The following is a 16,479-nucleotide window of genomic DNA, read 5'->3' as shown; positions in this document are numbered from 1 at the left end:
TGGCCAGTGGCTGTGTATTAGACTGCATGCCCCGAGTCAGCGCCTCACATTAGGAGGGATGTGGAGGAAAAGGGACTCTGAGTGCATTGTCGCCACGTGGAACAGTGAAGTGGCGACTGAAAATAGTTTGAGTTATCCTGATAGGTGAATTTTATACCCTGCCATCCAGCAGATGCCTCCTAGAAGACGTGCAGGAAGGTTCCTAGCAGCACCGTTGGTAGAAGCACAGCCTGGAAATGACTCACGTGCCATCAGCAAGATGGTGGGGGATCATGGGATGTTCAGTCAGTAGGGTGTTGGTAAAGTTGGCACAGCACACTGAATGCCCCAACCCGCTGCCCACTGGTGTGAAGTGGTCACAAGAAGGGTGGCAGAGTCTCAGCAAGAGGACAGCGGCTTTTTTTCCCCAAAAGCCCCAAACAACTGGAAGCCAAAGACCAAAACCCGAAGGTGCCGAAGAATACTTTGCAACTTAAGAAGACAGCATGAGAAGTCAGGAGCGGGGGTGCACGCCTGTAATCCCAGCAACTCAGGAGGCTGAGGAGATCGCAAGTTCTAAGCCAGGCCCTGTCTCAAAATAAAATATAACAAGGGCTGGGGATGTGACTCAGTGGTTAAGTGCCCGGGTTCAGTCCCCAGCACCAAAAAAAGAAAATAAAGACGACATAAGAAACAAAAACACTTGATGTTAAATGCTTGTTTTGGCGTCACGGCTGCCTTAGGCAAGCAGGAGCAGCAGGTGTGGGTGCAGAAGGCCGCACACAGAGCCCAGCTGTGGTCAGAGTGGAGTCTGGGACCTGGTGATGGTGGCTTCACAGATGTTTGTTGAATTATTTCCAGTGAGTCAAGGCCAGTGATAATGGGCCTGGAGCTGAGGAGAGTCATGAGTTTCACCCCAGCGTGAGGTTCAAAAAAGAGGAATCAAGTTCTGCTCCAGGGGCAGAGGCTCACTGGAATACAAATGGAAGTGACTTGGGAATTGTCAGTCACTTAAAAATGGACACACTGTACTCCTGAGTCGGGGAGCATGGACAAATTCAGGATTGCTGTCACCCCAGTTTCTTGGGGTTTTTTGAATTCATAGTATGTATTGAATTCCTGAGTAATTGTAGAACTCGTTCTACCCACAGGGGTGGCCCTGGCCAGTATCACTGGATAAACTGCTGGCTCAGGAGGCTTGCAAGCACTAGCTTATAGGATTTTGTAATTCTTTGGTTAAATTTGCATCTAAATTTGTCCACACATGAATTTTAAACTCCACCCTCCCTTCCCCCGCCCACGACCTACCAACTTGGACTGAGAAGTTGAAATTTTAGTCAAATTTTGGAGAAGAAAAATGAGCTTTGCAGGCACTGACAGTAAAGGGTTAAGGTGGTAAGAGTGGTAAGTAAGGTGAGTGGTAAGTAAGGGGTAGGAAGACTGGTAGTGAGAGTGTCCACGTGACCCTGTTGTCAGAAACCCATATTTACAAGCCCAAAGAGAAGACCATTTCCTTCTCGGTTCCCCTGTGATGACTTGAGAATGAGCCTTGAATGCCACTGTGGGCTTCTGAAGTCCACAGCCTGAATGCCCCACCCTGCTGCCCGTTGGTGTTCAGTGGTCACAAGGCAAGGACCTTGGAGACTGGAGGCAGCTCGCAGCCTGTTGGGAAGCCAGATAAGAAAAGAAACGGCAGATGGTCGGCGTGCACCCGGGAGCCTCCGCTGCTCCTCCTCGGATGTGTTGGGGGTTGTCCCTCGCAGGTTAGAAGATAATGTGTTGGGAGTGGAGATAAAATGTGTGTGAGGAAGGCCCTGCAGGGAGGCCGCTGGGCCCAGAAATGACTGGACTTGAAAGCTCTGTGGCGTGACCATGTGGGGCACTTTCCCTCCATTCTCAGCTGGCCGGAGTTGTCAGGAGGTGATTTCTCAGAGCTCAGGTACAGAAACAGGCCACCTTTCCCCGGCTTCTCTGGCTTCCGTGGGTCCCATCAGAGGGATCCAGGACCCAGTGTTTCCCGTATGCAGCAGCATGTGTTCCCTGTGTAATGAAAAGAATTTCTCTTATGTTGAAAAAGACATGCGTCCACAGAGGTGTTGATCTCGTGGTGGGCCTTGGAGCGCCTTCCTTCCATCAGTGGACTGGACAGTCGCGCCCTCGGCCTGTTGGGAAGATGGACTCTAGCTCGTTGACATTGTGCCCTTAAGTCAACAGTTGGCTATCAAAGTTCAAAATCTCAAGTTTCTGAACTCTCTACCAATGTTTGCACATTCCCTTTTTCTTCCGAGCTCAACAACTGGCCTTCATCTCCACCCCACATCACATGTTTTTGTTTCTTATGTCGTCTTTATTTTCTTTTTTTGGTGCTGGGGATTGAACCCGGGCACTTAACCACTGAGTCACATCCCCAGTCCTTGTTATATTTTATATCGAGACAGGGCCTGGCCTGGCCCATTTATTTATCTAACTGCGATTGCTCCTCTACCACCAACCAGGCACTGTTCTGGATCCCAGGATAGCAGTGAATGAGACCAAGTGCTTCCTCCCCATGTCTCCTGGGAGCCAGAGCACAGGTACAGGTACTCATCCCAGTGAGACAGGAAGTGCATGTGCTTTGAGCAGGTGACCCTGCTATACCAACTGTGATTTCTAACGGGCTGTTCTTGTGGGGAGGAGAACGGATGGAATGGAAGTAGAATAATTATGAGGCAGTTGTACCCATGTATTACAAATCCAGAGGCCATTTGTTAGATGTGACAGAAAGGAATAGATTTCAGATATACATTGAAGGATTTCAGTATTGGAGTGAGCCTGTGGCCTCCCAGTGGCTACCTGTGGTGAGAGGACTCAGAATCAAACCTTACATCAAATGCTTGGGGAAGCAGCCCACCATATTGCTCTTGAGGGGGGCCTTTGGGCTTCCCAGTAGTTGGGAACCAAACAGCCAGCAGTAGACCCAAATCTTAAAGGCGTGAGGGAGTCGAGCCACAGTGGGAGTGTGTGCACATGTGACCTGAATGACCTTGTTCCTCGCCCGTTCATGGCACAGGTCAGTGAAACTTCCTCACAGTCCTTTACCTACCCCTGAAGAGCACAGCTAATGGGACTTTATTACCTTGTGGGTGAACTCTTGGCCAGCTACCCGGGGTTTCTGGTTTTCTGGTAAGGGCCCTTACCACATGTCACCAGGTGTGGGGCTGCCCTTCAGAAATCACGGCCTGATGAGCGGAGCAGTGAAACGCACTCGCAGCTGCCGCCAGCCTTCCCCCAGCCCGTGGCAGTTCCGTCGTGCCCGTGCCTGTTTCTGCCCGGATTTGCCCCCTAGGGCACTTTTTGCTTGCTGGTCGTCTCCACACTGCGGCCGGCCAGCACCTGGCTCTCCAGTGCTGATTCAGTGTGGAAGCCTGAGCCTCTCTTGGAGGTTTGTCTAGAGAGGGATGTTTTGCTTCAGTGGGTTTCAGGAACAAATAATAAAAAGTACAGAGAGTACAAGGCCGAGGACAGACCCAGCACACTCTTATCAGTCATCTGAAATATGCACGGCCTTTCCAAGACAAATATGGACTCCTGTTTCTAGGAAAACACCAGAAAGTATTTATCAATTACCCTGTCTATGGTTTGTGGAAAAAGACAACAGCAGTCGACCCTGAAAGCCATAGCAAAGCAGATTCCTTGGGCAACCAGGAGCTGAGGGCATGAGGTAGAGGGCCGCGGAAGCCCACCTTGGCCTGGGATGAGACAGGGAACCTATGATCCCCAGCACCGTCCCTGCATCCCTAGCCCTCCACCCAGGCAGCTGAGCTGTCTCAGAAGAAGCCTGGAGGCAGGGTGGGTTCCCACTAAAGCCCACAGCCCGTTGGCCTTCCTTCTGACCCACTGCAAGCCCACCACGGCTCTCCCAAAGAGGTTCCTAGGAAAGCAGACTGTGGCCTGTGGAAGGCTAGAGTAGGGGCTCTAACAAGAGCCTCCGCCAGGGGACAGCTCAGAGACAGTGAAGCGGAGGGCTAGGGAAGTGAACTGGTTTGCCCAGGATCACACAGCTGGAGCGGGTTTCCAGGCAGGTTGAATTGGGAGTGTGACCACTACCTCGTCGCTCTGCCACAGGCTCGCGGTACTTGATTCTGCTCGTTGACTACAGTGCGCCTTTTGACCTTAATTCTTAACTGATTTTCTTCCTGTCCATTTGCCCGCAGGACCCAAGCACAGAGGGTGCGGAGACCGCGTTGCTGCACTGGACCCCAGGGACTGCTTCCCCGCTACTCTGAGAGCCAGGCCGAGGGACAGGAGCAGCTCTTCAAGCTAACAGACAACATCCAAGACGAGTTGTAAGTGGGAGCCTGGGAGACAGCCCTGATGGGCCACCCAGTCTGACTGGGAGCAGTTTCCCTGTGACCCAGCCTCAATCTGAGGCTCAGACCTCAGAGCTGGTGATGTGATTCCTTGGCCCACAGGTGACGGCGCAGGAGCAGCCTTCACAGGGCAGTGTGCTTCTCAAAGTCCCTTCTGCAGCCATGACTGGCTCTTCTGTCTCTTCAGACACAACCGTCTCTGTCCAGGCAACTCTGAGAGAAGAAAAAGTAAAGGCTCTCAATCTTAAGGGCTTCTTTTTCCCCTGTAAAATTTTCTTAATCTCTGATGTCCTATTATTTTCTGTTGGATGGCAGAACAAACCATTAACAAATAGTAAAAATAACTAGTAGTTCGATGCTTTTAGAAATGTGGGGTTTTTTTAAGGTCACCTTACTACTCTTTAAATATGGAGCCTTATATACCTGATATCTTGTCACATTTTCAGTTAGTGACATCTAGCTGGTGTGCTAGAATTAAATATGTCACTATTTTAGGGTATTCTGCAGACCCCTAGTACTTGACTAGGTGTTAGAATCACCAGCCCAGAGAGAGGCATTCTGGGTGGTGAGTCGCAGGGCACTGGTTTAATTTCTGTGATGCTCATTTGCCTTCTGGATGGTGAGGCCAGCCAGGGAGTGTCCTGAGCGTGGTGCATGTTTGGTTGGTGGAGGAGCTCAGGGGATGCAGTGCCCGGAGCGGTCTCCAGTGTCGTCAGTGGAGACAGTGTTTGGGATAACTCACCTCACGCTTTGTATGAATATTCAAACAGGGATCTAAGAATCACATTCAGAATTCCTTTGTAGTCTGCTGGATGGGATGGCATGTCACCACACCATACCTCCAAATATTAGAACGTAATGTTTTGATAATGTAGGTATGTTCTTCTTTCAGCCCGCTCAGGTTGTCACAACAAAATACCATAGACCAAGTGGCTTAAGCGACAGGAATCTGTGTTCTCACAATTCTGGAGATGAGATCTACATGCCTGGCAATTCTGTTCCTAGTGAAGGCTCTTGGTAGCTTGCGGACAGACTTCTTGTATGTCCTCCCATGGCAGAGAAGGGAGCTCTCTGTCCTCTTAGAAGAACACGGCTCCTATTAGGTCAAGGCCCTAACCTCATGACTTCATTTGACCTTAATTATTTCCTCATTCCAAATAGTCCTTTTGGGGGGTGGGGAGACGTCAGGCGACATATGAATTGGAGGTGGGGCACAACCCAGCCTGTATCCCATCATGAATGGACTCTGCTGTTCACTCCAGCCGTGGCCTGCTCATCACTCTGATACAGGTTCCCTTGTGGTCTCACTCCAGGAAGGACTTTGTATTCCTGTCTTCCCTGGCTTAAAGATTTACACTACTTTGTGTACGAAACTTTGGGCTTTTGAATTGGAGGTCCAAACCATCATTTGTCAGGGGTATCAGCGTTGTGCAGAATCTACTAGAATGGCAGCCTCTTGAGTGTTGGAATTCCCACCTCTTCATTCACTGAGGATTCACAACACCTAGAACAGGGCCTGGCATAGAATACGCACTGAATAAATTCAGTTAGATATTGGGATTTAGCACAGGTATTAACTTATATCCACTTTCCAATCTTTGGGGGATTTTTTTTTTTCAAAGGCTAACTGAGATTATGAATCATTCTATATTGTACTTTTAATGTCTTCCCAATTCACCTCTGTTCAACTGGAACCATCTCTGGTCCTTACAAAGCTCATTTGCAGTAGAACAGCGTGTGCCAGGAAACAGGAGGGGGAGCCTGCGCAGCCCAGCCTCGTGGGGCTGCTCCCGGGAGGGAGAGCTAGAGAACGGGAGGTTGGAGGCAAAATCAAATCAGTAAAGGAGATTTCACAAAACTCTTGAAATTCATGTGAACTAGGAGCAGATATTTGGCATGAATGCATTTTGACTTTAAAGATGAAAACCATGTGTCTCCACCCGAGTTGTGGGCTGAATGTGGCCAGTGCATGCTGAGCAAGGCCCGTGACCTCGTTCTTCCTGGGTGCACAGGAGAAGTCGCCAGGGACCCTGGCAGATGTGTCTCTAAGCATCTTAAGTTGCAGCCTGGCCTTCCTGTGTGAGCCCTTCGGGCATCTCTTTGCGAGGAAGGGGTTCAGGAAAACACAGGCACCGAGTCATACCTCTGACTTTTATCCTAGATTTGTAATTAAAAACATGTTTAGAAACCTAATTATTTGCATATTTCCCTTCAGAGTTAACCCCTTAAAAGGGTCTTTAATACCGTGCTCTACTGTTCTAACTAAATGTTTCCACATTTTTTTCCAGTTAGACTCACTGTTTCACTTCTGAAAAATACTGTGTAATTGCTTCCGGATGGAGTGGAAACCCCAGGCCCCCAGAGCCGAGGCAGCTCCAACTTTGTTCTCGTAGATCATGTCGCATTTAGTATTTACATTCCATTTAATTAATTAGCATTAAGGAGATAGTTGCTGACTAGGATTTAAGGGCTGCCGGCTGACAGGCTGCGGTTTCTGGTTGATCAGGTGTTTCTCTGATGTGTTTCAGACTCGTGTCGCTTCTCCATCTTTTTGTTCTTCTTTTCAGTTTTAACCCGGGATCTTCAGTTAAGATGATGTTGAAGTAAAAGTTGCCCTGTATGGTTAAATTAATGTGCTTTCTAATGCTTACTTGATAGTCAGAAGCCTCATTGTCATTCTGAAATAAAAGGGTGCGCACCTGATTGTTGGCACAAGGGGGCTCTTGCCTTTTCAAAAAGGTGCTCGGGGACAACCTGTGACCTGAAAAGCTGCTCTAAACTGCTGTTTTCTCGAATGTAATCCTTGGATTGTATTACCAGTTATGTAGAAGGTGTCATTTATTGGGTTTTTAACACAGAAAAGTATTTTTTTAAAAAGAAAATAAAAATAGCCTCTAAACCTAATAGACAGATAGTCAAGAGTAAAAGTCTCATGGGATATGGGGGACACACCTGTAATCCCAGCTACGCAGGAGGCTGAAGCAGGAGGATTGCCAAGTTTGAGGCCAGTCTGGGCGACTTAAGAGAGGCCCTGTCTCAGAATTAACATTTTTAAAAGGAAGGGCAGTGCAGGGATGTGGCTGATGGCAGCTTGTTGGCTTAGCATGTGCGAGACCCTGGGTTCACTCTCCAGACCTACAAAAGAAAATAGTAAAAGTCTCCTTTTTTACCCACTTTGTGAACACACTGTTGATGGTATTTTTTAAGTCTCATCTCTTCTTTTTGATAAACATTACAGAGAGACAGAATCAGAACTTTTTTAGCATAGGCCATCATACTGATTCTAATATCATTTCATTATAAATTTAAACCATTTCTTAGCACACAGGACAAACACAAAAAACTAGTCCTTTTGAAGAACAGAGTGCATAGCTTCCATTGTCTTTCTTTTTCTTTTTCTTCTTCTTCTTTTCTTGCAGTGCTGGGGATGGAACCCAGGGCCCTGCACATGCCAGGCAAGTGCTCTACCACTGAGCCACATCCCCAGCTCCAGCTTCCATTTTCTAAACCAGGTAATAACCTGTCAACAACTATTGATACTTGGGGAACTGGACATTCTTTGATATGCCATTGAATTAAAACTCGCATTGGCAGATGACCCAGATAACACATTAAAGTTAATGCCTTGCTAAGTCTTTAATAAGGAGTTCTGAGAGGCTCTGCCGCTGGGTGCGGTATGTCTGGCATCCGGAGTTGCCTGTGTGCTGGCAGGTTCCATCGCCCTTGCGATGCCATTGCACTGCCATTTTCTGAGTCTTCCTGGCACATGAATCTATTAAGTCATCCTTAAAGGAGAGTTAAAAATAAAACCTTTAACCCAAGTTTAAAAATTGTACAGAAATCCTAATTTTTCATAAAATGAATTGTAGTATTACAGCAGCCTCAGGCTGTGCGCACCGAGCCGGGGCCTCTCTGATCCTCACAGCTGAGGGAAAGCCTTCCCAGGGCTTTGTGTTCGAGGCCATGCTTTGTCATCCCCTCCTGTCCCCTGAGTTAATAGATCAAAGGGCAGAAGGTGTGTCCTCAGGACCCACTGGGACATGCTGGTCTCCCCTGTGTCAGCCCCAGTCACCCACCGTGGCCCAGCAGAGTCCTTTTGTGAAGCCTGTTTGAGGGGCGAGGAGTGGAAAGTCTGAATCCTGCGGTGACCACGGATGCTCTGCTGGCGTGACAAGTGAAGCACGTGGTGTCTGTGGGTGGTGGACAGGGTGGGCACGCGACTGGTGGCCATGAGGGGATAGGGGACAGGAAGTTTCTGGGAAGGCCCTGCCTTTGCTGGGCCCCTTTGTCCCCCTGAGCTGAGCTTCCCTCTCACAGGGTGACAAGTTTGGGATCCGTGTCCCTCAAATGAGAGGCCTGGTCCAGAGCTGTTGGAATGAGCCTTTGATGTGGTCTTACATTGTGTGAAAACACAGAATCAATGGTCACAGCGATGCTGACAAAGGCTTGACAAAGGCTTGGCCATCAGTCGTGGAGGCGGGAAGCAGCAGGAGGAGGTAGAGGTGCTGTTGGCTGTCCAGCTCGGGGTTGTTGCCCAGCTCCCTTTCTTCTCCTAATCATGCCCTTGGCTCTGATCTGCTTTTGCTTTGAAAACTTTAGAACATTTTATGTCCAAATATGTGATTAGCAGCAGCAGCTCCAGAGTATGAATGGGGCCTGGACTTGGGCAGAGAGATCCCAGCACATTCTGCCTGCGCTCCTATGGCCATGAACCTCTGGAGCTTCATGCTGGCTGTGAAGGAAACCAGCAGGCACTGGCCTCTCCCATCGGAGAGGAGAAAAAACAGCCACCAAGAAAGCCAACAACCTGCTCTGCGTCCCCAACTGGTGGGGCTTCCCTCCCACCCAGCCCCCGTTCCCTTCACTTTGCTCTGCCTTTCAGGAGGGCCTCCCAGCTCAGAGCTGTTCCTCCAGAACTTTCCTGGCCGCTGAGGACTTTGCAGTGGCAGCATGGCAGAGGGGAGCCTGCTCTAAGCCTGCACAGGTGTCCCCTCCAGGAAGCGCACTCAGCTCAGTAGCAGCCAGCCCTCTGCCTGGCCTTAGGGCTGCTTCCTGGTGTAAATGCCAGTGGCAGTGAGGCCACACAAGGTGGATGTGCGCTGTCCACCTACGGCGGCCACCTTTGCAGTCCCTGAGAGCCCATGACAGCCTCCTGGCCTGCGCCTGCCCTCCCCACCCCCCTAGTGCTCAGGAATGGAGGTTGGCTTTGGATTTTCAGCCAGTTCCTCTACGAGTTCCAGCTGCGGCCATGATGCTTCTCCATTTGGCAGGACATGTTTCTTCTGTGTCTTTCCTTCTGTCTCTGTCCTTCTGTCTTCCCTGGACCAGCTAATTTAGATTCCATTCAGCTCGCATCCGTGATGCTGTCGCCTATCAGAGTGTGGGCCGTGAGGAAGTCTGCTGAGCAGCCTGGGCGCTGGGGCTGCCGGGTGTTTCTAATTTTGGCATCGGGACTTTACAAGTCTGCATTCTTGGCATTGCCAACTAGTCAGAATAGAACAACAAACCCCAGTGTTTGTCATGGGGGCTGTAATTAAAAGACAGCTGGAACAAGGTGGACGCTTCCTGCGTCCTCGTGGGGAGAGCAGTCAGGGAGGTGGGGGGCGTAAGGTGTGGACCCCACTCCACGGACTTAGAGCTTAGCCCAAGAGCTAGAGTACTGACCAGGAAACCTGAAAGAACAAACCTGCCTTGGGCAGCGCCCTGGGAGGCCAAGGCAGGGAAGTAGCCAGAGTGGGGGAGGGGTGAGCCTTTGGGGGAAGCTTCAAGAAACTGGAATTGTGAATCCTTAGACTGGGGAGGTGAGCTGGTCGAGAGTGAGCCTGTGTTCTGGGGAGGGCTGACCCCACATGGAGGGAGCAGGTGCCCAGCAGGAACACTCCCAGGCCGCCAGCAGGCAGGCCTCCTGCCACCTGCGGCCTTCCGCCTCCTCCAGAGGCGCTTGTTTCAGGTGGAGCCCCTGCTCCAGGCCAGCAGCCTGGAACAGGCGCTCAACAGCCTGTGGGTTGTCGGCTCTTAGTATTCCTGCCGCCATCCATCCTCCCTCGCTGTCCCCTGAGGTCCAGCCCCATCGTGAAAGGCCAGCACAGGCTGCAGGGGAGCTGTCGGTGCCCTTCCCAGAGTTCACTAGTCTTCCTCCAGCAGCTGAGCAGAGAGGCTGGCTGCGTGGGTTCCCACGTCCAGTCTGTAAGCTCCGTGGGAGAGAAGAGGTGGACTTCTTCTTTCCTTTTTTTTTTTTCTTTTTAGGTTAGGTTTTCCTGAATGGCCCTAATCTCTTCAAAGAATGACTATAAGTTTTGAAAATGGAAAATGGAGATTGCAATGTTACCAAGAAAGCACTTTCTAACTTGGTGTTTGCTGAACGTGGAGTTCAGAGTTCCGAGTCCCTGGAAGGACTGAGCAAGGCGGGGTGACAGGAGGGTGAATGTGGAAGTGAGACTCTGCTGTGTCCTGCTGTCCCCTGGCATCACACAGCTTGGGAAACCTATTGAATTCTTCTTTGGCCCCGTCAGTGTTTGTCACCCCGCCATGTCTTCCAGCCCTTGCCATGGCCGCCTGCGTGCTAGGCAGCAAGCCCCAGCTGCTCCTTCAGTTTAACATTCAAGAGCACAGTACCTTCTTTCTATCAACACAGCACTGCTCAGTTTCCTCTAAGGCTTAATCTCTCCAAAGATACCCACCAGATAACACCCCACAGGTACCATTTCTGGATCTGAAATCGCTTCTGTTGGTGGAACCCAAAATCACCATCACTTGGAACATTTACCCAGTGCTTGTGGAAGGGAACTACATGGCCCAACAGCAGCCCCTGAGGCCAGAGTCCCTCTGATTCCTAGTTTATAAATGAGGAAAAAGGTGCCAAGCAGTGGAGCCACCTGCCCAAGGTGTGGTGAGTGAGGGCTCCTGGGTTCAAGTTCAGGCCCTCAGACCCCAGAGCCCTGGGCAGGCTCTACCCACTCCCTGCAGCTCAGCCTGGCCCCCAGCATGAAGGAGAAGCTCACATTCCCACTCTCCTCTCCCTGTGCAGCTTCATAGCCGTGGAGAACATTGACAGCTACTGTGTGCTCATCTCCTCCAAAGCCGTGTACTTCCTGAAGAGCGGGGACTATGTTGACCGAGAGGCCATTTTCCTCGAGGTCAAATACGACGACCTCTACCACTGCCTCGTCTCCAAGGACCACGGCAAAGTATATGTGCAGGTGACCAAGAAAGCGGCGAGCACAAGCAGCGGCGTGTCCATCCCAGGCCCATCCCACCAGAAGCCAATGGTGAGTCCCCAACCGCCCCCTGACCCCGAGATGGGCAAGCTCTGGTCCAAAGGTAGCAGCCCCTGTCGCCCTCCCCTCTGCCCCTGATCGCTACTGGGACTTGTCTGAGAGGGTCAGGCTGCAGCTGCTGCCCTCCAGCTTCACATTATTCAGCATTTGTGCCTTGTTCCCCATCAATACAGCAGATAGCAGGGCTCACTCTGGTTAATTGTGAGGAAGAACTAACAGAATTCAGGGTTCTCATGCACCTGAACTTGACTGTTCATCTTCAGGGCGTTAACTATAAGATGGAGATAGAGCTCACCCTGTATTGTCTCTGATAACAAAGGAGCAGTACCTGGCATGCTCAGTAGATATTGTAGATAAAAATCATACTTCACCCTGGGGTGCAGGCGGCCTTGCTCTGGCAGAACTTTTGAATAGTAAAGCTCCCCCTGGGGACCACCAATCAGGAGGGCACGCTGTGCGTCAGGCTGCACACTGGGTGCTTGGTGCAGGTTATTTTCTGCCATTGTCCCCACTATGCTGCTGAGCCAGGGGTCAGGGGAGATGACTCATTCAGTCACACAGCTGACCCCTAAGGAAGTCAAGGCTGAGGCCAGCCAGCCCCACTCCAGGACCCAGGCCACAGCCACCTCCCTGTGCAGCATGGGCTCAGGGGACTGTGGCTGAACAGGTGAGGAGGACTGCCCCTCTGAGGCTGTGGTCTGACACCCAGGTGTCAGTCCTGCCTGGCTCACCTGCTTCCTGGGAAGGTGCCTCCACTGAATGGTCTTTCTGCAGAAACACCAGTGGCCTTACTGAGCCTCTCTCTGCAGGACCTCTGACCTTGCCCCTGCCCCTGCCCAGGAATGCACTCGGGTTTATTTTGGCTGTGACGTTTTCCTGGAGTCACTGGCTCAGTTCAGGCTGGCTGGTTAAGAGAGTTAGCACCCCAAAGTGTGAGTTTTCTAAGTTCCTCCCAGGGGTGGGGAGCTGCACCTCAGCATGTCTCCCCTTTCAAGGCAGGTGGACAGGCACATTCTAGCTCAGAAAAGCTCCAGTCTCCAACCGCTTGAATCACTGACCTGAATCCCAAGGTCAGTCCTTTGCTGCTGCTCATGATCCTGGTCTGGCAGCTCCTCCTCCTCCTCAGAATGGAAACTGGCCTCAGTCAGGAGCTTCCAAATGTTGGGTGATTATGGGCTGGCAGTGATCACCTGGGGAATGCATTAAAAATGCAGGTCCTAAGGATCCACTCACATTTTTAAGTCAGAATCAACTAGGGGGCCTTTTCTTCAAAGCCTCTTAGTGTCATCCTGTCTGCCACCGGGCTGGTGGAGCTGCACCGCCCACACCGCTGGTCGTGTTTGGTTACCCTGAGAATGAGATGCTCATTCTTTTCTCCTCTTAGGTCCATGTGAAATCTGAGGTTCTTGCTGTCAAGTTATCCCAAGAAATAAACTATGCAAAGAGCCTTTACTATGAACAACAGCTTATGTTAAGACTCAGTGAAAATCAAGAGCAGTTGGAGCTGGACTCCTAGAGGCCCCGGCTGCTAGAGGGACACTCCCAGACACAGACCTGGCCACCCAGAAGACGGACGCCTGTGCCCTCGGCTCAGATCAGAGGGGAACCAGAAGGTCTGGGGGAAGATACCAAGGAACAAGGGAAAGGAAACCCTCATGGGGGAACCCAATGGAGTTAATTTGTGGGCCGGGGAGTTACTTTAGATTATGGGGAAGTAATTTTTAAAAGGTGTCGGTTGAATAACGTCAAAAAAAAAAAAGCACTGAGATGAATCTAATTTTTAAACTGCCCTGTATCTTGTTAACATGTATATATGTACAACTGCGTGTCTGTAAATATACAGGAGCTTCCGAGCAGGGCTGTGCTGTGCGTGAAGGTTTGTCACCTGTAAAGGCGCATAAATTGCACAGGATCTTCTCTTGCACTAGTTCTCCACACCTCATCCAGGGCGCTCTGGAGAGGGGCATTCTCCACAGCTGAGGAGTGTCGCGTCTGAGTTTTGCACTTGCAGGAGCAGGTGGAGGTGAGGTTGAGCGTTAGGAGTGAGCCCTTGGCGGTGACTGGCTGCCCCAGAGAGAGCGCTCCCCGTGGCCCTCTCTGTCCTCACACTATTCCCTGCTGCTTAGATTCCCCCGGTGGTTGCTTACTCTGTGTCCCCTTGGCTCTCCCCTGCCTGGTCTCGCCCACTCCGAGGTGACGTTGTCTTCAGTTGATGTGCACACGGTTTTTAGAGAGGTTTGAGACATGAGTGGGCTGTCTTGATGAGAAGGCCCTTGTGCTGGTGTCACTGCCCGAGGGACCTGGAAGATGACACCAGGATAAGGAGGAAGGAAAAGAAGGTCTTAGAGAAGAGAGGGAAACACGAGTGTTGAAGACCTGTGCAGACCTGCGCTCGTGAGCTTCTCTTGGAACTAGGATTTGGCCAGAGCATGTCTTGTCCTTGGTTTGAATCCAAGCCTGGTCCAAGAGTCGGCTCTACCTGGCTCTCGGCTTCAGTTTTCCCCTTTTCTGTAAGGAAAAAGAAAACGAGGGCAGAAAAGCCTCACTCTGCAAGGGAAGGACTCACCTGTGATTTTTAAATTTTTTATTTTAATAAAGCTAATCAGTTTCTACAGCCTTGTCACATGTAGCTGAGACCTGAGGAGGCCTGGGGGATCAGTGGATGTGTAGAAGGTTTGGATGCTCAAAGTTCACAACCCACTCCTTCCACGACACAGATGAAGCCAACCCCTCTCCCCACTTCCTTCTGCCCTCCCCTCCCACCCCATGTGCGCATGCGTGGGTCTGTTCAGAGAGGACGAAGAGCGCTTCTGCACCTGGGTAGTGCTTCCCAGGAGTGGACAGTTCTCATGGGGCTACAAGCCAGGGGGTGGCACAACTGAGTCTAGGTTTTTGTAGGCCAAGTGGTTTGAGATCAGGGGTTTGTGGCTCTCCAAGTGACCATCATGAGGATATCAGTGTTCTCAAGATTCACAGCAGAAAGGCCAAGTGTTAGCTCCCCTGGCCTTCCTCTCCAACCTCTGTCCCTGCCCCCCACAAGTCTGGCTTGAGGTCATCAGTCACCCACTGCCTGAGATTACTCTCTCTTCCACATGAAACTCTCAGAAGGGTTGATTCTGTGCATCAGTGAGCCTTCTGTCACTTGCTGGGACAGAGTCACCTTGAGATGTCCTTGCTGGATTGAGAAGCTAATATTGCTATGGAAACCTGCTGTGGCCCAGCAATCCCAAGTGCTGTGGTCTCTGACTTGAGGAAGGGAGCCAAGGGCTGCCCAGGAGCCGGTGCTTGGTGGTGTGCACTGCCCTCTTCTAGCTGCTTTCTAATTGAATCAGCTCTTTAAATGGTTGTCCATCTCCTGTGAGACACAGCCCCTTCCTCTGACATTTGCACTTTTGAAGGGGCAGATGTTAAAAGGGGATCCAGAGACCAAACAGGGCAGGGCTACCAGGCAAGAGAGGGCCATCTAGAGTGTTCCCCCACCCTCCCTGCCCTGCAGCCCTCATGCCCAGCCTGGGCAAGATTTCAGAGGTTTTGCCATTGCTTCATAATTTGCTGAGACAGAATCCAAAGCTGTGGAAGAAGCAGGCCCTGCCCAGGCTCCATAAATATCCTATTTCTTCTTAAATGGGTATTTAGCCTATGGTGTCTGAGACTTCGTCAGGACAATTTCTACCAATTTTAATGCTGCCTCAAAATGCATAGTTCCTCTTTGAGGAAAGTAAAATTGATGGGATGAAAAGGGGGAAGATAATAAGGAGACCAAAAGCCATCCCAGTCGCCTGAGCCAGCGCCGTTGGCCAACGCATGTCGGGAGGCCAGCCTGGCCGATGTGCCCAGCCCCAGGCCCCATCCCTGAGTGGTGGAAACAGCTGGGCGACCTCAGCCCCGGCCCCAAACTGCTGTGCCTGGTGGGTGCCCACCCCAGTGTTCAGAAGGCTCCAGGGCCACCTCGTTTTCAAGTGTCATCTGTGCCTCAAAAAATGATGGCAACTGCTTGGTGAACTTCTGAAAACAGAAGGTCTGTTCCCCACTGTGTGAGCACTCGGTCACCGTGTGTGCAGATCTGGAATCTGGTTCCCATATCAGAGTTGTCTCTCTTCTTCCTGTGGAATAAAATGCGTTGTTGACTTCCCAGACTTGTTTGTTTTCTTCTCGTTTCCTGGTGTTCCATAGATTCTAGAATCTTCAGCGATGACAGACACCAAGTATGGCACAGCATTCACAATACAATGCAGCCTTTGCCGCCCTCCAGCAGCTTGTGCCCTGCTCACCTTGCCACCCGAGGCTGCTGGGCCAAGCCCCCAGGATGGATGTGTCCTTTAGAGTTAAGAGATAAATGGAAGGCTAAGCAGGACCATCCAGAGATAGGAGTGGCTCAGGAGTGGCTCACGCAGGTCCAGAAAGGTTTCAAAGATGAACCAACCAGAGGAGGACCACAATTCATAATGGATCCCGCCACATTGGCGCCACTGGAGACCTTCCTAAGAGCAGTTTTGATGGAGCTGTGGCGCTGAAATCTGGGAGGGAGAGTCCAAGAGAAAAATGGAAGGAGAGATATTGGAGACACCAAATATTGCCAGCTGTCTGAAGGAGTCGTGCCCTGCATGAAGGAGAGAAATACCTGTGCCTTAAGAGGGAAGAGTGGCTGGTCCAGGGGTAGTGGTGAACCCCTCTCGTCCCGGAGGCTGAGGCAGGAGGATCCGGGTGTCCAGGAGTTAGAGGCCAGCCTGGGCAATGTAGGTGACCTCATCTCTTAAAGAGGGGACAAGGAGGGGCGGCCATAAAGGAGTGGTGGCAGATGAGCTGATCAAGAAAATGGTGCTCATTTTTCAGATTGGCCAGGAGTGAGTATAGGGCAGGAGGTGATGGAGACT

The 16,479-nt window shown here is 51.0% G+C and overlaps 1 protein-coding gene and 1 long non-coding RNA gene across 8 annotated transcripts in view; one reads left to right on the top strand and one right to left on the bottom strand.

The window, feature by feature from the left end:
- Positions 1 to 15,739, top strand: part of Vps13d (vacuolar protein sorting 13 homolog D) — a 245,867-nt gene extending 230,128 nt beyond the window's left edge. For all 6 annotated transcript variants that reach the window (XM_076861265.2, XM_076861268.2, XM_076861267.2 and 3 more), the window contains 3 exons: positions 4,173 to 4,304; positions 11,356 to 11,596; positions 12,990 to 15,739. In XM_076861265.2, coding sequence (XP_076717380.2) covers positions 4,173 to 4,304; positions 11,356 to 11,596; positions 12,990 to 13,121 — 505 coding nt within the window. In that variant the 3' untranslated portion in view covers positions 13,122 to 15,739. The remainder of the gene's footprint in view (positions 1 to 4,172; positions 4,305 to 11,355; positions 11,597 to 12,989) is intronic.
- On the bottom strand, positions 2,466 to 14,158 carry LOC143403296 (uncharacterized). Of its 2 annotated transcripts, XR_013091856.1 has the most exons (5): positions 13,992 to 14,158; positions 13,753 to 13,905; positions 12,664 to 12,795; positions 7,281 to 7,463; positions 2,466 to 4,541 (listed from the first exon to the last, which is right to left on the bottom strand). It is a non-coding gene; the product is annotated as an uncharacterized LOC143403296 (long non-coding RNA). The 2 variants fall into 2 exon arrangements; XR_013091857.1 differs by lacking the exon at positions 7,281 to 7,463.
- Positions 15,740 to 16,479: the final 740 nt, after the last annotated feature.

This window comes from Callospermophilus lateralis, chromosome 7 (assembly GCF_048772815.1).
Source record: "Callospermophilus lateralis isolate mCalLat2 chromosome 7, mCalLat2.hap1, whole genome shotgun sequence".
Taxonomy (NCBI): domain Eukaryota; kingdom Metazoa; phylum Chordata; class Mammalia; order Rodentia; family Sciuridae; genus Callospermophilus; species Callospermophilus lateralis.
Note: the sequence above shows the minus strand (reverse complement) of the source record. Positions and strands in the feature narration are given on the sequence as shown.